The sequence below is a fragment of the Leuciscus leuciscus genome (genome assembly GCF_965113295.1).
Source record: "Leuciscus leuciscus genome assembly, chromosome: 1".
Lineage (NCBI taxonomy): Eukaryota > Metazoa > Chordata > Actinopteri > Cypriniformes > Leuciscidae > Leuciscus > Leuciscus leuciscus.
Genome location: NC_138725.1, coordinates 61,258,418 through 61,283,424, shown reverse-complemented (window position 1 = coordinate 61,283,424; position 25,007 = coordinate 61,258,418). Strand labels below are relative to the sequence as shown.

At 38.3% G+C, this 25,007-nt stretch overlaps 2 protein-coding genes and 1 long non-coding RNA gene across 4 annotated transcripts in view; 1 reads left to right on the top strand and 2 right to left on the bottom strand.

Moving 5' to 3' along the window:
• Nucleotides 1–3,356: 3,356 nt before the first annotated feature.
• On the bottom strand, nucleotides 3,357–12,648 carry cbx6b (chromobox homolog 6b). The gene is made up of 5 exons (XM_082178542.1): nucleotides 12,470–12,648; nucleotides 10,862–10,905; nucleotides 10,713–10,778; nucleotides 10,264–10,330; nucleotides 3,357–8,522 (listed from the first exon to the last, which is right to left on the bottom strand). The coding sequence occupies exons 1-5, from the start codon at nucleotides 12,632–12,634 to the stop codon at nucleotides 7,272–7,274; spliced, it is 1,593 nt and encodes a 530-aa protein (XP_082034668.1). The 5' UTR covers nucleotides 12,635–12,648; the 3' UTR covers nucleotides 3,357–7,271.
• Nucleotides 12,649–14,081: 1,433 nt separating this feature from the next.
• Nucleotides 14,082–24,740, top strand: baiap2l2a (BAR/IMD domain containing adaptor protein 2 like 2a). 2 transcript variants are annotated; one of them, XM_082165445.1, is made up of 14 exons: nucleotides 14,082–14,297; nucleotides 14,744–14,819; nucleotides 16,848–16,934; nucleotides 17,663–17,724; nucleotides 17,847–17,918; nucleotides 18,173–18,253; nucleotides 18,361–18,492; nucleotides 18,852–18,953; nucleotides 19,101–19,152; nucleotides 19,235–19,427; nucleotides 21,228–21,293; nucleotides 21,370–21,529; nucleotides 23,210–23,250; nucleotides 23,389–24,740. In XM_082165445.1, the coding sequence occupies exons 1-14, from the start codon at nucleotides 14,244–14,246 to the stop codon at nucleotides 23,459–23,461; spliced, it is 1,251 nt and encodes a 416-aa protein (XP_082021571.1). In that variant the 5' UTR covers nucleotides 14,082–14,243; the 3' UTR covers nucleotides 23,462–24,740. The 2 variants fall into 2 exon arrangements, with proteins under 2 accessions (XP_082021571.1, XP_082021570.1); XM_082165444.1 differs by having other exon boundaries at nucleotides 21,367–21,529.
• The window catches only part of LOC309495868, a 107,815-nt gene continuing 107,340 nt past the window's right edge, over nucleotides 24,533–25,007 (bottom strand). Inside the window, exon 2 of the long non-coding RNA XR_014204857.1 lies at nucleotides 24,533–24,990. This is a non-coding gene — a long non-coding RNA (uncharacterized lncRNA). The remainder of the gene's footprint in view (nucleotides 24,991–25,007) is intronic.

Sequence of the window (25,007 nt, the reverse complement as noted above, 5' to 3'; positions counted from 1 at the left end):
CAGGCACTCAGGTATTGGTGATGTTGCCCACTGATGCGAGCAAGTTGACTGCCAAATTGAAATTCAGAGAATATGTGATCCCCAAGTTTTTCAGAAGAGACCAGGGGCCTCATTTATAAACGTTGCATACGCACAAAAGAAGGCGTACGCCGCTCTCTACGCAATAATTGGTATTTATAAAAAGCAAACTTGACGGGAAAATGTGCGGTCCTTCACGCAAGCTCTGACCCAGGCGTACGCACAAAAACGGGTGAAATGAGAAATGGCGACACCGTCGGCAGACGGAAGAAACACGTGAAAGTGTGTGAAAGTGTGTGAAACTTTAGACCGTTGTGTAAAAAAAATGACAATACTGCCTCTCATAAATAACATGAAGACTTTACAAAGCAAGTCTTACAATTAACAGCCTACACGAACACCCGTTTGATCGATCAAAGTGTAAAACAAACAAAATCAAACGAAAATTACAACAGAAATGCTAATTAACACATATTTGCAAAAAGAAAAGTGAAATATGTTCTGCAATAATATTGGCATGTTGTGCAATTCATCCTCATAAATAATATAGTAAACAGAACGAAATAATGTACAAAACTGATATTCTCGTCAATGTGTCCATCTGGCGGAGCAGATAGATGCAATTAGATAGATAGATAGATAATTAGGGAGATATATAGATAGATAAATAGATAGATGTATTAATTGTCCACTGGGGAAAGTTGTTTTCATAGTAAAACATTTCTTCATCAGCTACGGAATCATGGTATTCATGCATATGCCTTTAGTTTGTTTTATTTTTGATAAAATAACGTATGACGTATGCCTCAACTCTGGCGATGCACTAGACGCTTTTTTGCCTCAACTTTGATGTCCGACCATTTCTTCTTTATTTCGGCCACGGTCGAGGTTGTGAGGCTGCAGCATTTACGCCGTCTGCAACCTTTTGCCACTCAAGTGCCTTTTTGGCATTAGTAATGCCCACACTGTGCCCTCCAAACAACATTTTACTCCTCTTTTCCACCTCGCCAACGATAACTTCTACTTCACATTGAGTGAAGTTACGTTTTTTTTTTATTTCCTCTCTGTGTTTGCCATGATTTCGCAATCAATGAATATTAACTTGTGGGCGTTTCACGGACTATTTATGGGCATCTACGGGCGTGACATGAAGCCGCAAAAGCTGCGCTACATTTAGAATTGATTGTGATTTATTAAGGGAAAACTGCGTAGGATGTGCGTGCGCACGGTTTTATAAATCCGAATATTTCTGTGCGTACGCACGTCCTATGTTTCATCCGTACGCCACTTCTGACGCAAATCCTACGCAAAGTTTTATAAATGAGGCCCCAGGGTACACCAACTTAGTTGAGCATGACATTGTGCTCAGAGAGGGAACTTGCCCAAAACGGATGAGCTATAGGATACCTGAGCGGCTCTTGGAAGCCTTGCGCGAGGAGTTAGATGAAATGTTAGCCATGAACATCCTGGAACCATCAAAAAGTGAATGGTGCAGCCCAGTTCTTTTGGATGGCAAAAAGGATGGCAGCCTACGGTTCTGCATCAACTTCAGATATCTTAACTCCTTGTCAAAGTTTGATTCTTATCCGGCTCCCAGAATCGAGGACCTCATTGACCGTTTGGGTAAAGCCAATTATTTAACCACTATTGATTTTGCTAAAGGTTATTGGCAGGTCCCGTTGAGTGCAAGGTCCCGGGAGCTGACAGCATTCCGGACCCCTTTGGGCCTTTACCATTTCTGTAAGATGCCCTTTGGCCTTCATGGGGCTGCTGCAACTTTCCAGCGGCTCATCGATCAGGTACTTGCAGGTTTGACTGACTTTACAGCTGCTTTCTTAGATGACATTGTCGTTTGCAGTTCGACTTGGGAAGAGCACCTGCAACATCTGGAAGTGGTTACTAACCATATTAGATCAGCTGGGCTCACCATTAATCCTTCCAAGTGTTCCATTGCAACAGAGTTTTTGGGGTATGTGATCGCCATGGGGTGATTTAAACCTCAAGTTCAAAGAATCCAGACAATACAGAATTGCCCCATTCCACAGATGAAGTCTCAGATAAGATCCTTTCTTGGAATGGCAAATTGGTACAGGAGGTTTGTGTGAACTTTTCTGTGAGGGCAGCTGTCCTTACAGATTTAACGCGGAAAAACTGTCCGAACCAGATTCGGTGGACTGAGGAGGCGGAGCAGGCTCTTCAGGATATTAAGGAGCCAGTCTTATGTTGTCTAGCAATGTGGTCTGTGAAGTTTAACTGATCATAACACAAAGGATGGGCTAGCTGAAACCACAAGCACTTTTGTCTTGGCAACTCAACCAATGATTTATTAATAGATGGCAGAGTCACTTTCGCATTATGTTTCTGCTTCTCATTAGAATAAGAATATTTAAGTATTGCCAGTGTCCATTACTGCTACTATTGCTGTTTTTCCTTTGGATGTATATTAAAATTTCAGACTTTGTTTAACATATTTGTGTGTGCTTTAAACTCATCCTCATGATTTATCTCGATCAGATGATACGAATATAAGAACTATTGGTATTTATATTCAATAGTAGCTTGTGCCAATTTAAGATTTTAACATTTTTGATCAAATGTAGTGCAGTGTTGACTTCTGCTCGTATTAAAGAGCAGGGTGACTGATAATTAATTATGTTTGTATTGTTGCATGATCATATTGAAGGGGATGGATTTTGGAATCCACTGCTGATTAAATGTATAAGTAATGAGTGATTATAATCAAGGTATTAATCAATATTTCTCCTTCTAAATATCACATGAGTTGAATGACTTCTCTAGGCTTGTGAGATTTTATTTTGTTATAGAAGTTACCAGTGTGATCACTGAAATGTTCTTTTCATGTATTCTCTAATGTCTCTATTTGATATGAATGCAGTAACAGTGCTTGCTCATTTAGCCCAGCTTCCAGAAATGAAATATGGAAAGATGTTTTGTTTTGATTGAGAAAGGTCTTCAACATGTGTCAATACATACATCTGTTTTTCTAGGGTACTCTGTCAACTATGGTCACAGGGGTCAATGAAGTCTATAGTTTAAGGGACCATATCTTTGTTAAAGCCTTACTTTCCAGTTAGACTAAATAAAGACCTTGAATAAAGTGAAACAATGTCTTGCCTGCAGAACTACACAATACACATTTTCCTTTCACATCTTTTCACTGAGGTACACTTGTTAACTGTATTGGTTTGTAATTGTATTGACAGTCAGTATACCCAAATGGAGACATAAGACAGAAACGATCAGTGAAAAATGACAATTGAATAGGATTTGACTATAAACCACAAAATATAAATATAAAAACGGCACAGAACACATCATTTGCAAAATCGCAAATGCAATTCCTTTATTAAAACAGGGCCAGTGAGCTTAGCTACACTTCTACTTCAAAGACGATACAAAAATTATCATGATTTTCAACACTTCAGTTACAAATCTGTACACAATACATAAAGCAATGAAAAATAATTATAATTCTGCTATGGCCAGTACAAAATACAAATCAGGCATAAAGTAAATATTTACAACAAATTAGAGAAAATTTTAATCAATAAATAAAATTGGCTAACAAGCTTTTTAGACTTAAGGGGGGACCAACAATAAATATTTACATTTAATATGTGATTAAGATGAGATAGAGTGTCAAATTCCAGAACTTATTTTACAGGAAGAATGTCACACTCACACTCACACTCACACTCACACTCACACTCACACTCACACTCACACACACACTCACACACACACACACAGCAAAATCTCAAAACTACACAGAATGGTTCAGACGTTACAGAGTGCAGCCGTGCGGAGCTGATCTCCTGAACAGTTTAAGGGCTTGTTCTCAAACAGTCAGGGCATTAATGATTTGCACATGTTCTGTGTGCTTAACCCTGCTAACGCTACAGACCTGCTTGCACAAGACAGCAAATGTAAATAATAACTTGTCTTCAAGAGAAACTTTGAATGTTGGCTGGAGAAAGTTGAGCCTGAACGTTTGAAGGTTTGCTTGAAGTTCAAGTCTTAGCTAGGCCACTATATAGTCATTTCTAATATGTTTGGTTAACACAGTTTGAAAGCTCAGGAATTGCAGTCAGAAAATTTCCCAGGAAGTCCAATCATGTAGAAAAGAACTGAGAACAGTCAGAAGGACTGGATGTAACTTAAACACCCTTTTAGGAGTTAACCTAAGTGCCTGTGTACAGGATAATAGTACTGGCTTTGTCAAGGCAACAAAATAAAAAAGTTAAACACAATGATTTGTATGTTAAAGTAATAGAAAATACATACATTCGGAAGTACATGAAACCAGAACTAAAATGAATTCCATATATTCAAACTTCCTTCAAAATAACTATGCATGATCCTTTTGAAAATATTTACATATTCAAAAACTCTTCCTTTGCACAAAGGCACGAGTGCATTACAGTTGAGTCTTTTTAAATAAAACTTGAAAACATGCATTCTAAGTGCCGAGGAGTTTGCAATTCCTCAAATTTGCCATTTTGGGGAAAAAACAACAATATGGCTGAACAAACAATATGGCTGAACAAACAACTCCATTACAATAAAAATCCATTTCTTTACAGGTCAATGAGAGAATGTGTCCTTAAATCATCCTCATCATGGAGGTTTGAGATAAACCGTCGACAAATGTGGAGGAATAACGAGAGTCAGAATTCAGTGGGATAAACAGAATGATGCCGTGAACTCGGAGCGATCCAGATAGGGATTTTGAGAGGAAATCTGACCCCCTCCCTATGCACGAGTCTTGAAGTGCTGGTTAAGTGGGATTACAGGGGAGGTCACAGGGGTCAAAATATCCAGTGTTTGTAGCAAATATAAGGGATTTAGGACCAACAATGTTGGTGCAAACCACAAAGCTGCAGAAAGCAGGACCGAGTGCTTGATCTCTGATGACATGAATGGATATTCAAAAGCAAGATAAAACAAAACAGTCAATCAATCAATCAAGTCTACAGTTTTAAATAAGATGTATAAAAGGCTTGTTGGACATTAAGAACAAGGCACGCCAAGAAAGTAAGAGAAACTGCACTATGAGCTCATTTTATGACTAAGCAAAGCCCCAAACATTGTATTTGGCCACACCAAAAGTTTCCATATCAATGACATCACCATTCACTTCATCAAGCCAGTGTGTTTCGCCTGTGCCTTTTCTTATTTAAAAACTGACACTGGCTTGCATCAAGACCGAAGCTTATGGGGCTTAAACTTTAACTCTCATTAAAACCTAACTGGAGGGTAGAGACCATTCCAACCACATCAGGACTAGATTATTAAATAATGTTTCTTGAACGAGTTCATCAATTCACAGCTAAATTTCAAAACACCTTTCTGAGATTTTAAGCCAAATTTAAGAGGAAAATCTAGAAAACAGCAGAGAAGGAATGCATGGCTTGCTGGCTTAGATTCCTGTAGTTGAATCTCTGGCAATTATCTCTGCATTTCAGCTTAGCAACAATACAACTTCTTATTTTTCATTCTCCCTCCCTTTTTCTTACCGTTTTCTGGGAAAGGTAAAATGGGTAAGACAGCACTATAAACACTTGTCAGGCATAAACACTGAGATAAAACATACAAGTTTGACATGGTTGTTATTCTGCTTCATAATGAAGGTGCTGGCTGTGGGACCCTTAAAGCTGAAGGTGCTTGCATCAGGAATCCTGCCATATGCCAAAGTTTAACTAAAAATAAAAAATAACCAGGGTCAAATATTAACTTTGTGCCACAATGACAGGAGAATTGAGGAACTTTTATGGCAATAAATATTTCTTATAAGAAATATACCAGCAAAGGAATTTTATTCTGTCGTTATAACAACATAGTTGCTTTCCTCTGGAATATTTACTGCAGGTAATCTCACAAAAACAATGTATCGGTGGTTTAACGGCAGGAATGTCCAACGCAATCTCACAGCAAATCGTACGTATTTTATGAGGTGGCTAATTCGTATGACCTCACTTGTACGTTTTCGTACAATTTGTCTAGGCCCCAGTGATGGGTAGGTTTAGGGGCGGGGTTAGGGGTAATCCTTCCTGATGACACTTTTTGAAAAATCATATGAAATCGTACGATTTCGTACAAATTAGCCACCTCGTAAAAAACATACGAATTGCCGTGATATCGGGTTGGAATGTCACAACCTTTCGTTGTCGTTATTAGGACAATATAAGAAAAACTCTGGCGAATATATGACTATCGTTTCTTGGGTTGCATTGCTATTCCTAAGAAATTATTGGACAACTGGTTATTTACTCTCCAAAGTGATTTCTTGCTCATATTTTGATCAATTTGGACTCTATATACATATAATATTGTGAATATATAACTAAAAAATATATGAAAATTGAGCCCTCAATTGCGTTTTACAGCACATTTCAATGTTTGTGATGCTATACATAATACATTCACTCACAGAAATGATAAAAAATGCTGCAGTTTTAGTTTGAATAAGACGCAATTAATACTTGTGTGTGTGTGTGTATATTTAATATAAACATTCAAAAGTTTGGGATTGGTACGATTTGTAAAAAATGCATACTTGCAAGGGTGTATTAAATTGATTAAAAGTGACAGTAAAGTCTATTACGTTGTAACAACATGCATTTCACTTTTGAACTTTCTATTCATCAAAGAATCTTGAAAAAAGTTTCTTCAGTTTTTACAAATAAATTAAGTAGCACAACTGTTTTCATCATTGATAAATGTTTTTTGAGAAGCAAATCATCATTAAAATGATCTCTGAAGGATCATGTGACACTTAAGACTGGAGTAATGATGCTGAAAATTCAACTTTGACATCACAGCAATAATTGTAAATCATAAATAAAGATTTTATTTATATTGTAATTTCTCACAATATTACATTATTTTTTAAAGTAATCTTACCAACCCCAAACTTTTGAATGGTACAACTCAATCAGTTGTGATTTATGGAATAAATACCATAAAGGAAATTCATTGGCACATCTTTAAAGAAGCCACTGGTGAGTTGATCTGCTTGGAAAAGTCGATGTGTTCAGATTGAACACAATGAGCCAAAAATCCTTCATCAGAGACATTCTTTCATGGTTATAAAAGTCATGGCACAGTGTTGTAGAGTGGACAGCTTGGCCACATCTCTTAGCAAAGGCAGCTGAAACTGTAAACAATCTACTAACAAACCTCCTAACATCCCTTTTGAAGGCTAGAGGAGGCCGTATCGGTGTTGTCTGCACTCATGTTTTGTTAGGGGGATGCTTTGGCTGTTGTGTGTTGTGTTGAGCTGATATATTTTTGGGGTAGCAGGGAGGAGAGGTAGCGGATGGTGGATGACAGAACTCCTTGATGGTTACGGTGAGGAGGTTAGCTGTGATATCCGTAACGACCACATTGGCACATCGGGATGTCATGTCAGGATGCCAGTCCAAATCTTCTTCCTCCGACGGCTCCTCCGACACAGGAACCTCTGGGACCTTGAGCTGCCGACGGCCAGAGAAGGGATGCCGTCGCCGCAATCGCCTGTCCATTTCGTGAGGTACGGAGAGGTCCAGGATGTGTTCGTTGTCTTCTGACGATGACGACGCAGAGGACGAAGAGGAAAACATCGGAGAGGATGGAAGAGCAGAAGGACCCGAGCTGTTTTTGGATGCCACGGGTTGAGCGCCCACTTTGTGAAGGGAAGGATCTTGGGCACTGGTTGCAGAGGTTTTGGGTGGTAATGAGGAATGCTGGGATTGGGTTTGTCGTGGAGAGGGTGGCTCACCGTCTGAAACTTCAGAGCTTGAGTTTGAAGGAGGCAGTTCATCATCAAGAGTCTGACCTTTGGACACGTCGAGGACCTTTGAACTTTTGGAGGAAGAGAGATTATTTGTGTTGTTGCGACTCTCTCCACTTTGAGTCTGGTTCTCTGCGTTGTTCAGAGAGTGAGAATCAAAGAGTTTTCCAAAAACAGGAAACCCAGAACTCCTAATTGGGGGTTGGATTCCTCGGTAGGACACTTCTCCAAACCGCCTGTTTTTACCAATCACCCTGTTCCGGGATGGAATTTTCTGCCGCCCAAAATGGGACTGCTGGGTAGCCGGCACGTGTGTCCTTCTACTATTAGCAACTCCACCATTCCCAGCCTTGTCAACCACTTTGAGGTTCAGAATGACCCGTCCCTTTTTCACTTCCCTGGGTTTGACTTTTCGATTGAGAATACGGACCGTTTCCGAAAAGGGACTGACTGTTGGACGGGACGAAAAAGGACCGGATGGACCGACTGTTTGATCCGGGCGGGGCAAGGGGCGACGTGCCATGCGATGGCAGCGGTGAATGTCTTTTTTCAGTTTGGGCTGAGCAGCGCCCGACTGTAGTTTAGCATTAGATGGGGCAGTTGGGGTGTAGGACGGTGCAGCTAAGGGCGGAGGAAGCTTGGAATGCGGCTGAGGACGACTAGGCTTGAACTCCGGGACTCTTGGGGAAGTGTCTGCAGCCTGCGCTCTTGACTAAATAATTGGGAAGAAGTCCAAAATGATTCACTTTTAGAAGAGTTAGTTAAACCATATGTCACCTTATTACCTCATCCTTATGTCGTTGCAAACCAGTAAGACTTTCGTTCGTCTTTGAAACACAAATGAAACCTGAGAGATTTCTCCCGTTATTTAAAGTCCATTAAACCAAAACTGCACTTGCTTGACACGCGAGAACCAATGAGGTTTGTTCTTACGTGCCATGTAAGCACGAGCTTTTATCAAGAACCAATGATTTTGTTCTTGCACGTAAAGCAAGTACACTGTAAATATTTGGTATTTAGAAAAAAATTCATTTAGAAATTGAGTGTAAATTTCACAATTTATTAAAAAGAAAGTATTTTCTTGTAAAATGCATAATAATCTTTCTTTAATTCACAACAACAAAACTTTTACTGTGTACATTTTAGCTAGAGATGTCATGATAACCAATACTTCGGTACCAAGTATCAACATTTTAAAATCCTGACGTTCATGTTTTTCTACAGTACCGTAAGTACTGATGGTCCCAAACATTCATGCACTATAGCATGTAGGTTGAAACCAAACAGATTATCAGAACAAATCAGTAAACTTTCTGAGAGATGTAATTTCACAAACAGTGTTAGTGTCTCAGCGGTACTGCGTCTTCTCTCTCTATTTCAAAATGCGGAAATAGCTTCATAGTATCCACATTGATTTTTGAGAGACGTTCTTTAGTCAGTACGCTCTCAACCAAAGCGCACACACATACCCGCCTCTCGTGAGTGTCAGATTTTTGTGGCTTATTACACAAATGCTCAAACACACATACAGTTATGTCTAAATGTCCGTCTTGGCAAATATTCGCGTCGGTTATGTGAATGTGAACAGCATGTGTAACAGCATATTGTCTCCACCCATTAGGTCTTAGTGGCAGCAGCCTTTAAATCTTGCTACTGTCTAATATTGGCTGTCTGTATTATTAATGATAATCAAACAGCAAAAGAAAAGCTTTAATAAGGATTAATCTATATTTGACTTGTACTGTTATGACTATGCAGAGTTGTTTTATATTTGATAATTCAATTTTTGTGGTATGCTTACTTGAATACTACTGTTACCTGAAAAAATATATACAGCATTGTTTAATTTGTATCTTTATTTTATTGTATATATTTATGCTACTGCTTCTAATGTGCTTATTCTTTTGTTTTATTACTGACCATTGCAACAAATTACCTAATAGAAACACAAATACCGTGGTATCGACTTTGGTATCGAGTATCGTGTACTTTTGGTGGTATCTGTACCGAATACTAGATTTTTGGTATCGTGACATCCCTAATTTAAGCTTCCATTTTTCATATTTGATGTACTCTATGTATAAGCGTTGATCAATGTTTATATGTGAATAAAAGCCTAATTTAAATCTGTTCATCATAAAGCAAGCAAAAAGACTTTAAACTGCTCAATTTATATGACATTCTTTTATAATGTTTTTATGAACCTTTTGAAGAGTCAAAGTTTTGGTTGCATGGAATTTCAATGGAGGGACAGAAATCTCTCAGGTTTCATTAAAAATATCTTAATTTGTGTTTCGAAGATGAATGAAAGTCTTATAGGTTTGGAACATGAGAGTAAGTAAATGATGGTGAACTATACCTTGAAATATTTTAAAGCATATTTACAAAACAAATTCACTAAATGACACCACAAACCACATTTATTTCCATGCCAGTTGGTATTGCTAACGTACCTTTAGAAGCAGCGTTTTAGGTTTCGGGCCTCTCTTTTTAGGTCCGTACATCTCTTGCTCTCGCTCTCTGAGAAAAAAGATGAGTTGATCAAAAGGTTTGTGATTATGACAGTGTTTGAGCTTATATACTGAGTGGTTGTGCCAGTTTCAACTTTATGAACAACAAACTTCCTCTGAGCATAAAGCATGACTACAAAAGTATCACTTCAGATGTGAGACTCAAGTATTCATGTGATGTGGATAGAGATGTCTCGAGACTGCTTCCTGTGGGTATGCAGGAGAGAATCAATCTAGCTTTGACTCAGGGAGACCACTTCAAATAGAAGAATCAACGGTCACAAACGTATTTAACGCTCATGATCGCAGGAGTTAACATTTCGTAACTAGTCCATTTCCTTTAAAATTGTTAATCAGGGGAAAATCATTAACGACAACAAGCAATAACTCACTTTTGTTCAAATGCTGCAACCAGTCGTTCATCTAGGATGTTCTCCTCAGGTTCCCATGTGCTGTACCTGAAAAATGTACAGATCATTTAACATCCACTACTTGTTAGACATACAAGCTTAACTAATGAATCATTTTTCTGTTAACTCACTTTATTGCCCATCCTTTCCATTTCACTAGGTACTCCATCCGTCCCTATGGAAATAACAAATCAGTTTCCAACATTCCTGAAAGATATCTCATTGAAGGAAAAGTAAATCCAAAAAGATCATTCTGTCATTATTTACTCTCCTTCATGCCCTTATAAACCTGCATGCTGTTATTTTTCAGTGGAAGACATGAGTAGATATTTAAAAAAAATATTTACTCAGCTTTTCCTAAACAGATGATGCTTAAAGCACTGTAAATAATCGAGTGGAAGTTGTCCATATGACAAAGCTATTTTAAAGGGTTACTTCACCCAAAAATGTCCATTATTATAAAAATATCCATAATTATAACTTTATAGACTAAAATCTCTGGCTTCCGGTAACGGCCGTACCGTGCCGTTCACGACAGTCGAGTTCCAATGTATGACGTCACTTCTCACCAGATGCTATGTATGCTACGCTTACGTCAGCTTTTTGGGGCTTCAAAAAAAAAATGGCACCATTCAGTCCCATTATAAAGCTTGGAAGAGCCTGGATATTTTTAATTTAACTCGATTGTGTTTGGCTGAAAGAAGAAAGTCATATACACCTAGGATGGCTTGCGGGTGAGTATATTACGGAATAATTTTCTTCTTTGGGTGAACTATCCCTTTAAGGCTTTAGAGGACATGGGATAAAGTCCTTTGAACCACTTTTAAGATGTTTGTATGCTCCACTACCCCCCTTCTTAAGCTCTACATCCCCAGTTCCCATTATAGAAAAGAAAATATTTTTCAAAACTTTCCATTTTGCGTTCCACTTGGAAGGACGTGAGTGAGTAAATGATGATTATCAAAATATAGGGCAAACTACTTCCTTAAATTCTTATTATCTCATAATAATAAAATGCTAAAAAGGCAGTGAACTCCATCAAATGCAACACAATAAACAAAGTTCTTTCAGATTTATAACTATCAGTAGATGCTGGTGATTTGACAACAAAATTTTCCCGGCACCGAAACTAAAAACATCGTCTTGCTGTACGGAAAACAAAAACAAACAGCGATTTGAACGTAAAAACTAGTGGTTGCTACGCGACGCGACGCGACGCCACAGATACAGAACGCAAAGATTCCATTATAAATGACCGAAACTGTACAACCGCGCGAAAATGTATAGCCTACAGTTCGGTTGGTTTCAACGCAATGTAAACATACCCCGTTGTGTAGGCTACAGTGCAAGCGTATTCTTCGTGTTGTAGCGTCGCGTCGCATCGTGCCGCAAGCCTGGAGGGTCGATGGGGTGTCAGACGAACCGGCCTTTGTCAAAAATTTGCACTCCGGGTAGACACAAAAAAAAAAAAGCTAACGCGCTAACAGCACCAGCTCCAGCTCCAGCTGGCGCCAGTCCAATCTAAACAGACACACACTGCACCCTGAGCTCAAAATTAAACAACTCAGTCAAATTAGTTGAGTATGAATGCATACACATACATCGGTTTTATGATTGCACAGAAAGCATGGTGCTCTAATGCAGTTCAATTCACTGCGCTCGGTCTGCAGGGCTGAAGTTTACTGCGTTTGTAGGCCGCAGTGAAAGGAAATAAAATGAGTTTTAATAAACAGACTGACCTTACGGACGCGGCGCTTCAGGATGGCCTCGGCGGCAAACACACGGTCGCCCGCCGCAGATAGCTCCATCTTTAGTGGGACAGCAGAGACGGGTTCTTCCGCGGAAGCGATGGAAAGATCCTGCGCCGTGGAGTGGAGGAGTGAACCAAACACAAACACACACATGCGCCCGCGCGCCTCTTTGACAATACGGCCCATGCATGGAGAGAGTGGTCGACAGTTAATTGAAACTTGAGGGCGGCCAGTTTCATAAATATTAGTAGCCTATATTATACAATTTATTTTTCATTTTATTACTTTTATTTTATTATCATTATATTAAACTATCATCATCATCATAATCAGTAACACTAGGCATTATGATAATACAAATTTGAATATAATAAATGATATATATTACATTTAATAAATATTGTATGATTATGCTTAGGGGATACAGAAGTATATGAGTTATGTTAAAGGGGTGGTTGATTATGATTTCACTTTTTTATCTTTAGTTAGTGTGTAATGTTGCTGTTTGAGCATAAACAACATCTGCAAAGTTACAATGCTCAAATTTCAAAGCAAAGGGAGATATTTGCTTTTAAAGAAATCACTTTTTTTAAGGACTACAACAAACAGCTGGTAGGGACTACACACATTCCTCCAGGGTTAGTGACATCACCAACCCTAGAATTTACATGAACCCGGTCCCCTGAACATGATATGCTAATAAATGACTAGAAGATAAGATAACTACACATAAGCTACATAAATTCATCACCTAACCATTCAGAAACGTTCTGTTGCATTCTACATGTTGTCACTTCTTATTGAGTCTCGTCTCCATCATTGTCTGAATCCGGTTTGAACATAAAAGGCTAAACGTTTTGGAAATATTCAGTGCATGTCTGTGTTAGTGCAAGCTGTTGAAGCTTTGCTCTCTGTGCCGGAAGCAGCAACTCATTTTGCAAAGGAACACAGACACAAAACGGCGAGTTTTTGCTCACCCTCAAAAAACTTTAACATACTATATAAAAATATCTGTGGGGTATTTTGAGCTAAAACTTCACATACACACTCTTGGGTCATCAAATACTTATTTGACATCTTGTGAAAAGGGCATTATACCGCCCCTTTAAAGACTATAATTGTTTTCCAAACACAAGCAAATTTGTATAAAACATTTTTGGGGCCTGTTGCAATGAAAATAATTTATGTGAAGTATTTTTTTTTATAATAATAACGACAACATAAAATATAGCAACTGCAATATAATATAAAGTCGATTTGGATAAATGTGTCTGCCAAATGCATAAATGTAGCTAAATAATATCAGGGATTTGCAAAGGTCTCTGATCACTGCACTGAGAAAAATGCTAGACGGTACAACAGCAGTCCTGTCTCCTATCTCTGGTGTGCAGTGTTTACGGCAGGTGTCTAACCTCAGTCACACTTTTATTACTCTGCACTGTTCAATAATTCACAGGCCACATGGGTGCCAATAGCTCACTGTTTCCCTCTCTCTCTCTCTCTCTCTCTCTCTCTCTCTCTCTCTCTCTCTCTCTCTCTCTCTCTCTCTCTCTCTCTCTCTCTCTCTCTCTCTCTCTCTCTCTCTCTCTCTCACACACACACACACACACATACAAACACTCACACTCACAAACAGGACAAGACAAGAGAGGACACAGGAAACAAGGGGAGATCAGCAGTGGGTCATCTGTCAGTCTGGTTGTTTGTTGTTTAGTAAGTGGAAGTTATTTATTTGTTTGCTGTGTTACGGTGACAGATCAGGATGTCAGGACAAAACAGTGATCAACTGCACCGCACCACTATGGGCATTTATACGGTAAGTGTGAAGTCTCTTACAATTGAGTCTGGATTACACAATCACATGTCTATTTACTGAGTAGAACGTGTGTAATAAAATACACTGACATTTATTTTATTTAGTCCAGAAATGTTGCCTATATAATTTTATAATAAATCTATAAATATTCAGCATGAAGCATATATATATATATATATATATATATATATATATATATATATATATATATATTATTATTATTATTATTATTTATTTTTTTAATAAAATGTGATCATATTAAGTTAAATAATATATTTATATATATTTGTTCAGAAGTGGTTTTTAGCTAGGAAACTTTGTTGTGACAAATAGTAATCTGTAACCAAGGTGATAGATTAATGTGGTGTAACATATAGTCACAAAATGTGTTGACATTTGATCGGTTATCAGACTGTCATTTTCAATCCGTTTGTCTACCCGCTCAGAGCGTAATGGAGCAGTTCAACCCAAGCTTGCAGAGACTGGTGGCACTGGGAAACAGCTACATTCAGGCTTTCCAAGGCAAGTCAACACGTGAAAGAATGAATGAGGTTGAGTGTAGCAAGCAAGTAAAACTGAAAAAGATGAAAGGAGGAAGAAAGAAAGTGGAGTGGCTGAACTTCGGCCTGCCGTTGTCATTGATGATAATAAGTCAGCATTGCTGCAACGCCATTGGCTCATTCAACATCATTGTTTAATGACTGTCTATTTTATGAGTCTTGAGTTTCACTAACACCAGGGTCACTGTGCAAACTTAACATTATGTACGTCAGAAGCTTTGATAGTGTCTGATCCTTTGAAAAACTTGATGACTATCAAACAACATTTCGATTGTTTGATAGTCATCTTCCAATTTATTAAAGAACCAATAAAGTGATTCCATGGCTTTTTATAGTGTTTTGGTGATTACACAATATATATTTTACTTTATACCAGTCCTCAAAATTGATGTTGCATTGATATCTAAACACTTAACTCCAGCCCAAAGAAAGAAAATAATTAAAATTACAAAACAAGAAATAAAATCATAAATTTAGTGTGATATATCTAAATCATTCAACTCTAGAGGGTGCAAGCTGATAGGTCCTTAACATGCTCATGGTACAAGCTGATTGGCCTCTGGTGATTATGCAGCCAATGAGATTACTTGCTCAACATTTAAATCTGGTTTAGTGTTTGCTGTAGGCTAGTCTTGCAGCACGTTATCAGAGTTCCTCTGAAACCCTCCACCTCTCCCAGCTCCACCTGCCTAGATGTAGATCTACAGGATTTATGTATGTCTATTTATTAGGGCTGCCCCCGACTAAAGATTTTTCTTGTTGACTAGTAGTCATTCATTTAAGCCATTAGTCGACTAATCACACGTTTATTTTAATTTAATTACTTATATATACTTAATATATACTGAGGAGAATACTAAACCATAATGAGCGTTTAATATATATAGGCATAATATAGGCTAGCCTATTCCACGCTCAAGCGCATACAGAAAGCTTGTCGCAAAGCACCAGCAAAAGCAGTGGTTATGAATGTCTCGGTGCAAAAAATAGCGGAGACATTTTAATTATTTATTAAAGTCCGCATGAACCGGAAGTTGCAAACGACTTTTCTCCAGTGCTGTGACGTATTTCCCAGTGAAAAGGAATATTGAACAGAGGGCAGGGTTTTACTCTAGCGCTCCTCCTCTCCATCTCTCGCTCATTACAGACTAACGATTTGAGGGGAGTGGTTAAGCGTTTCCCAAACCAAGCCGTCAAACCTACGTCATCAGAGAAGGGACGCCATTCCAGACCGGAAGTAACTTTTCAGACTTTGATTAAAGATTACGACGGCAAACCATTTTTTTCTGTGTTTTAACTTGCACGGATTAATTGTTCACCACAAGACTAGTAATATGCACTAACAAAGTAAATAGGGTCAATTTTGATTTCAGTTGGACTTTAATAAACTAGTGTTTTCTGTGTCAGTGTCGGCAGCGGAGATGAAGTTGATGATGCTGCCTCGCCATCTCCGCAGTAGTGAACGTGCCTAGAGAGAAATGCAACTTTCTTTTAGATTTGAATCGGTTTGTTTAAAGGTAGACATTTCAAGCTTTCTATAGACATAATTCTCATGTCAACACTATCAACGTTGACATGAATCTGATGCAGTCAGGTGGTACAGGTCAGTGCTCTTTAAGTTGTTTATGTTCATTATTATTGTAATGTTATGTCCTTTGAGACATGCGGTAATTTAACGTCGTCTCTCGTGACGCTTTGCAGACTCTGTTGTGTGTTCATGTGTTTTGAAGGAGGCATGTCTTTGGAGACGCTCTGAAGGGAGGGTGGGATCTCATGCTTTCAAAGCTAGCTCGCTATTGCTAGCCGTCCAGAAAATTGTCTACCCTAACTGACATATTCTCTGTCTAACAAGTTCTTGAATGAAAATGTATTTAATATTTTGTCTTAGGTAAATTCATCTTGTTTAAAGGATGTTCAGATATTATTACTATGAAAAGATGTTAAAATCAGTCTTACCGTGGTAAATTAATCAAACTGTGTGTGTCTACAGCCCTTGCCGTCACCAGTGAGGCCTATTTCAATGCTCTGTCTATGATGGGTGAACAGGCCATGCAAACTATGTCATCACGTTTGCTGGGTAAGCTTTTATTTCCTCTTATCATTTCATTTTCTTTCACATTCTTTCACTTTTAAATTACAGCAGGACACATTTCTGTCAAAGTCAGAGATTTTTTCGATACACAGTTCATTTTCTTTTTTCTGATAAATATGTACGTTCCATCACAGGGACAGAGTGGGAGAGCGAGAGAAAGAGAGTTTTGAGTGTGTTTTTATTGAGGGTGATAAATTGGGAGGGAGACAGTGTCCTTCAAACAATCATATTGTACTTTGCTCTTGTAAAGGCACTCTGTTCTTCCCCAGAACCTTCTTACACACAAGAGAGAGTGAGTGAGAGTGAGTTTATTTATGGCTGATATCTATCACCCTGTTGTGGTTTAATGGAAAAATTTCATTAAATTTCAATGGTGCTTTTGTTGTTATGAATCATATTTTATGGCCACAGAGAGATGGTGTGACAGTGTGTGTGTGTGTGTGTGTGTGTGTGTGTGTGTGTGTGTGTGTGTGTGTGTGTGTGTGTGTGTGTGTGTGTGTGTGTGTGTGTGTGTGTGTGTCAGTTTTGTAGTCAATATCAGATAACTGCACCTCCTCTGTGATGTTAAATAATAAATGATGACATAACGTCAGCTTGGCAGTGCAACCTTTAGAGGGTAATACCTATACTTTAGCACACAGACACTCAACTAGAAGATACAATGGCTGTAATAAGATCATAAATAAAAATGTATGTGTGTGTTTGTTTTGCAGGTGATGTGTTAATACAGATCTCGGAGAGCCAGAGGAGACTCACCAGTGAGCTGGAGGAAGTGGTGTGTTACAGACCTTCCTCTATTGACCCATCTTTTTATATCTTTCACTTTATTGACATAATACTTGTTAGACTGTCTGTACGGCTAATCCCATGTTTAATGAGTATGTCTGATTGATTCAGTTCCGCTGGTTCCACTCTGAGGTCCTTCAAGAAATGGACAACAATGTCAGACTAGATAAAGATTACATATTGGTGAGTTTTTTATTCTGTATATTGCAAATTCAAACAAGAAAATGTACATTTTAAGAAAACAAAACCCACATAAACACCTGCTTGTTATTATAATTATAACGGCAGCTAAATCTATGAGCCCCTTAATAAAAGATTACTTCCTTCAGCCTTCTCAAAACTCATAACATGGAACATTAGCCGATTAAAATGAACCTGAATGTTGAAACTAAAAGAATATATATATGTTGATGTTGTTGGTTCGCTTTCTCCTCCAGAACAGCAGGAGGCGCTATGAGATGGAGGTGAGAAACCAGGCAACAGCACTGGAGAGACAGATGAGGCGAGGGGTCCCACAGGTGAGAGCAGTGTGTACCCTTCCCAAATGGCGCTTTAGATGCAGTTCTCATAAAAAATAAAATTAAAAAAGAATAATGATGATGTTGATGGTGATGTTTGTGTTTAGGATGGCAGCGAGTATGTGAACTTTCTCAGAGAGTGTCAGAAAGATGCATTAAAGGAGGAAGAAAGAAGATATCGATTCCTGGCGGAGAAACACTGTGGACTCACCCAGTCTATTGCATATCTCATGAACAAGGTTAATGTCATTATTTTTTTTATTATATTATATTATATTTTTAGTGTCTATAATTAACTTGCCGCTTAATGTGCTACTTTGAGTTGTAACCAAAGTAATATGTAGATATTATTAAGGAGAACTTGTCAAAAGTGCTTGAAATGTACTAAAGGTCTTATTGTAAAAGCTTATGATTAGTAATTATTAACTTTTTATTTACACAATTTTCGAGGGGACTTTAAAAACCTGCTTTATGCTACATACAAGTTATTTTTCTAGAATATAGTTTTTTCCCACCTTTTAAACATTTCTTGTAACTGGATTTTGCTCATGCAAAGTGTTCAGTCTGATTAACATTGACTGTGTTATTCCTCCCACAGACAGGGGGTGGCCTGCAAAACAGAGCAGAGGGGTGGAAAGATCTGGTGAATCACACAAGAGAATCCCGTCCACGCACTCCTTCACGACTGGAGGACAACATTGTAAGATACAGTATAATGACACAATAATCACATTAAAAAATAATCATTTGATACTATATTTAATGACACTTAGTGACCCTAAATGATGATGCTGTTCATATATGTGGATGTTTAAACTCACCCCATGTTTCTATGTCGTTCTGTCAGCTTGACGTTAACCGCTGGGCGGAGCAGCCGCTGGGAACGGTGCCCTCTAGAGGTGTGGAGACCTTATTCTGACATCAGAACATTATGCCCTTTTTATTTTTGCTCAATATGACAATTTCACCCCTTCATCGCAGGCCCCTCCCCTCAGCCCAGTCGTTCCAACTCCGTCTCAGGATTGGCTGGTGGCAAAGTGATGCGAGCGCTGGTGCCCCACCCTCCCAGTGCTAACTCCACCCTCCTGCCGTTCTCTCAGGGAGAAGCCATCACACTGCTCCTTAAAGAGCCTAGGAACGGTTGGCTGTATGGACGCTCTGATAGCTCTGGACGGTGAGAGCAGTTAACACCTTAATACTCACCTTTAGACTTTTAGGGCTGTTTGATTCTGGTCCGGTCGAGCATTACATTTAAATAAATGTAGACTCAATGTGAATCTAACTTAAGTGAAGTGAAGTGACGTGAAGGCCAAGTATGGTAACTCGGAATATGTACTCTGATCACACACACTACAAACCGTGGACACACTCACCCGGAGCAGTGGGCAGCCATTCACTGCAGCACCCGGGGAGCGATTGGGGGTTACCTTGCTTAACTATGTGCAGCTTTATTCCGTACTGTAATGTCTCCATTATATTGTCATTTGTTGTTCATCCGGCACTTTGCAAACACCACAACCTTGTTTCTGCAGCGACTTTAATCATGTTTCCTATAACAACGTCTGACATGTTTTACATGCTGTGATAGTGACAGAAATCACTCAAAATCTGATTAGAGTGGTCAGACTGAAACAGATTTCCAGAAATGCGATTTGAATAGGATTTCAAACCACACATTAATGTAGCTCAAAACTAATTTGTGAGGGTTTTTTTTGCCAATTTTTTTGTCCTTCACAGTCACACATGCTACATATGATCAGATTAAAATCGGAAATGCACAAAAATCGGATTTGGACTGACTGTCAGAGGATAACCTTTAAAAAACTCGACGGTTAGAACCGGCTCATTTGATTCTTTTTGGCCCTGTTTACACCTGGTGTACATGTATTTGGTTGATCAGATCACTAGAAGACGAGGGAGACACATTCCTGTTTACACCTGGTGTTTTAATCCATCTCTTTTGTCCACTTTCAATGACTTCTGTCCTGATTTCTTCGAGGGGAGGGTCTATGGGCGGGTAAATGTGTTTTTTCAGATCTTTTGATCTAATGGACAAAATAAGCTCACTCAATTTACATACGAACGCAACTGGAGACGGAAAAACATGGAGATCATCAGCTTTCATTACTTCTCTGACAACCGCAAGACCAAATGTAGAAATCAGAAATGGCAAGAGAACATTGTGCTTGGTACGTTTTTCATCTTCAAACCCAATTTGGTTCTCCAGCCGACAAAGTTTAAATCCCGTCCGGCTAGCGCGCTTCCCAAAATGTTTAGGTCACACATTAGGTCAGTAGGCGGAGAGTAGGCGTCTTTTTTTTTACTGTTCGAACACATTCAAACACATGAGCGTTACACTATGAAAGCAATCCGGTCAAATGTGTTTTCGGGCTACCTCTGGAAGTCTTCGAAAGTGGACAAGCTCATAATGTTTTAGACCCCATTTACACCATATTTAGTATCGTCCACTAGTGATCCGATCGACCAAAATGCATCTTAATGCCAGGTGTAAACAGGGCCTTTGAGTCAGACACAGGTGCACTGTAATGGGGTGGGGTGTTTCCAGCGGTGCCCCTGGTCGAACATGACTGAAAAAGTTGACTTTCATCTCTGCCTGTAGGTTTGATTTGTTCATTTCGAACCAGTTCTTTGGTTCAATAACCCGTCTGAACATGTCTAATAGCTCATTCGGTGCTGCTAAGGTAGCGTGCGTGCTACTTCAAATGTGTGTCGTGTGTCATCAATCCATAACTAAAGTTTGATTCAGTTCGATTGAACCAGTTACCCGCTTAAGAGAATGATTCATTCTCGTTCAAGACTTGAACGTCTTTACTTTTGATGGTGTTCAAACTCCATGAATGTCCATTTTTTGAAAGAGAGTTGCTTTATTCTCCTCAGTAACACACTAAAAACATCTGATGTTCAAACAGACCACCTGATTTTGTTTCCTGTTAATTTGATATGCATTGTTTAGGCAAGGCTGGTTCCCTGCTGCTTATGTAGGCCCCATGAATGAACCACCTGGGCCACCTGTCTCCAGGTAAGCCGATACTGCTTTCTCTACTTTCTCATTTCTTCAATCTCATGACTTTTAACCATTATTCTCTGTTTAGTAGCAGTTCTTTTAGAAGCAGCAGCAGCAGTATGAGTAACCTCCTCGATCAAACCATGAGCAGCAGCCAACAAATAGCTCCGCCTGTACCTCCTCCGCCGCCTTCTCCATCAACCAGATCTAGAAACTCCCGGCCTGTCACTCCCACCCCTTCAGAAAACAGAGTAAGACCTGTTAAAATCAACATCAACAACAACATAAAAAAAATAATATATATATATATATATATATATAATTAAAAAATTTAAATTATTCATTAAGTCATTCATTTTATTTATTTGTATTAATTATATTAAAATGACTGGATTTTATCCATCAGCAATCTATTAGACAGCGATTAAAGAATCTATATGACAGGTTGAAGATATTGATGATTTCAGCTGGAAAGGTAAAGTTATTACATTTTGATGAAATGTATGAAGGCAAACATTTTGAAGATTAAGATTCAGTGACTGTAATGTTGGAATCCTTTGAGTGTGTTTTAAATTCTGATGTGGTTCATGGGTTTCTTTAAGATCTGCTGATGTTCAGAATATTTTAAATCCCTGGAGAGATTCCTGACTGTAAGCTAATGTAAATGTGTAGATGAGATGAGAGCAGACTGACGTTGAATTTTAAGTGTCAGTTCCTACTGTGGCCAGCAGGGGCACTGTGGTGAAGTTCTGTACTCCTCGACACCGCATCCTTCCTTCTGGTGGCTGCAGGGGGGCAGCTCTTTCTGCTGACGGTGTGTGTGTGTGCGCGCATGCTTTGGTGTGATCCTCTGCTATACCAAAATTGAAGCAAAGAGTAACAATTATATATGAGCCTATTGTTTCCTGTTGCATTTGTTCTAGTTTGCTGTGTCTATGTCTCTCTCTCCCTCTCAGTGAGGGAGTGAGTTGGATTACATGATATAGCATCCATGTTGATCATAATGCTGATTTAATTGATTTTATCAAACAGGATATAGTGTGCTTTAGTGTGAAACCAACCAAACACAGACATCACAGAATTTAACAAATCCATTGCTCACCAACATGTGTGCTGTCCATTTCCCTCCAAAATGATGTAATGTCCTGGAGGATGATGTGGCTTTTGTTAGATAAAGGGATTTTACAAAAGACTAACATGTGTGATATTGAGGACACAGGAAAAACCTTAATTGATGACCAGTTAAACCATATATAGTAACAGTAGTTGTTGGGGATATTGTTTAATATTCATTATATACGAAACTGAACAATAAACCAACATGGTTTTTATAAATTGTAAGTTGAATATTTTGTCCAATATATTAATACATTCATAATAATGTACTGCATAGTGACTTCCGCATCAATGTCGCAGTTTTGTTGTTCAATAATTACGAAATATTATGTATATCATTTTCATGTTAGAATTCTATTGCTACATATATACAATTTAAAGTGTACTAAAAAAAATAGTGTAGGATTTACTTTGAATTTTGCTAGTAAATTTCACAAATAATTATAAAGAAATGGTAGATAACACATTGGATTAAGCATGAATTTTTTTAATAGACTGATAATAGAGTATTTTCTTATAAAACATACTTAAATAATCTTTATTTATTATCGGAGGCCACAAAATAAAATCTAATGGACTGGAAGGGTTCATCTGTTTTATACCGTTTGATGCAACTATAAGCAGTTCGTTTCACTACTGCAGTTCGCTTTTGGTTTGAGTTTGACCCTTGATTTCAAGATCAGTCTCTAGGAGAAAACATTGCATTTGTGTGGTTTTGCTGTGACTTTTTTTGCATACTAATTGTAAGAATAGTATAAAACCATTTTAAAAGAATCATCAATACTGAATGACTTGTCTTATTTTGTTTTCGACAGGGACAAGATCAATATGAGTCTCGACCAGAACTTTTTCCAAGGTCGGTAAAAACACCTGTTTTATATTCATGTCCATTAACCTTTAAATTATGTTGCTGTTCGCATCCTCAGCACCAATAAGAGATCATCTATATTGCAGATGTTTCTGTTTATCATAATTTCATTCTCTGTTTTTGCAGAGGCACGAATCCATTTGCCACCGTGAAGCTGAAACCCACCAAAACCAATGACAGATCAGCTCCACGCATATGAAAGATATTTCAACCAATGGCAACAATTCTTCAACAGATAATCAGTGCTTCACATTTGCATTGTTCAGCCATATTCAAAAACATTAATTTTCCAGCATAATCAGTACAAAGCATCAGATTTAAGACAATGCGACTCATGAATTTCATGGTGTGACGTATACAAACAAATACTGCAGGTGTTTTTTAGTGAATGTATGAAGCCAGTTCTTCTCAGAGTAAACACAGGTATAGATCATCGCAATACCTACGGACTTGTTGCAACATTCGATTGCCAGAAAGTTTCACAACACTGTTTATCTTTATTTGGAACAGTGTATCACTTGAAATCTTTTGGCTTGAAAAATGTATGGCTTGAAAAGTGTTAAGTGAAAATTGTATTTCTTTCAACTAAATGCACTTGGTTTGATATTGTCATATAATGCAATGACATTTTTCAATGTGGCTTATGTGTCCAAATATTTAATGCCACTTTACCAGTGGTCATTTCTGTGTATTTTCAAACATGACATCACTTCCTGGTTCTCTTGTCATCCATGTTTCCTCCAGTCCATTATAAAGTGCAGCAGGTTTTTTTTATGCTGTAGTTGTGCTGACCAACCAGGAAACGTAAATGCAGGTCAGCTCAAGTGCTTTTAAGTGCTGAAACAAGTGTCTTTTTCATCTTTCACATATTCTAATAATTGCATATAATTTGCACTAAGAAAAACACTTCCTTAAGCACCCCTGGTCCTCCAAATGCACTTTATATATGTATACTGTCATGCTTGATGCCATTTGGGCTGGTTTAACTACAGTTCTATGAGGTCTGACCTCTTGGACCCCCGGTATCTCTGATAAGCGACTATCGGTCTCTCTCTCCTGTTCTGTGCTTGAACTTTGTCTCTCGGCTCAGTTAATTCATCTGACGTGCCCAATTATAAGCTGCCCTTAAATTGGCTGTTCTGTCTGCTTAAGAGCCTCTAAAGTGAATGTTCGTTTTAACCTTGACAGTAATTGGCGTAACCTTCTCCTGCAGTGTCAAGCCCATTAGTACAAGCCCATTTCTAGGAATGTCTTGCATCTAATCAGCAGGTTTTTTTTCTTTGAGAATATTTTCTAGTTTAATTGAATACTTCAATACAGAAATATGTGCCTATATCACAGTGATTTACGCCTATTATGCTTCAACCAGAGGATATATATGGCGCACGTACACTCTCTCCAGTAGATATTGTGAACTATGCATACGATTCTTCACATCTTGATCTGTTTGCTGAACAAATAAAATAATGTGAAGTTGATTCAGTGTCTCTGAAGTGGTCAATTTCTCTGAAAATTTTCAATTTGAGCATCATAAGAGTTTGAGAGTGATAAAGTTACCTGCTGTGTTAGGGAGTAATTAACTAAAAGTAGCAATGCCACTTTTTCACAAAACATTTTAGTTCCAGAATGTGACGTTAGCCTTCTGAAAAATATTCACTTTAGACAGACAGATAGATAGATAGATAGATAGATAGATAGATAGATAGATAGATAGATAGATAGATTTGACTAATTATAGAAGAAAA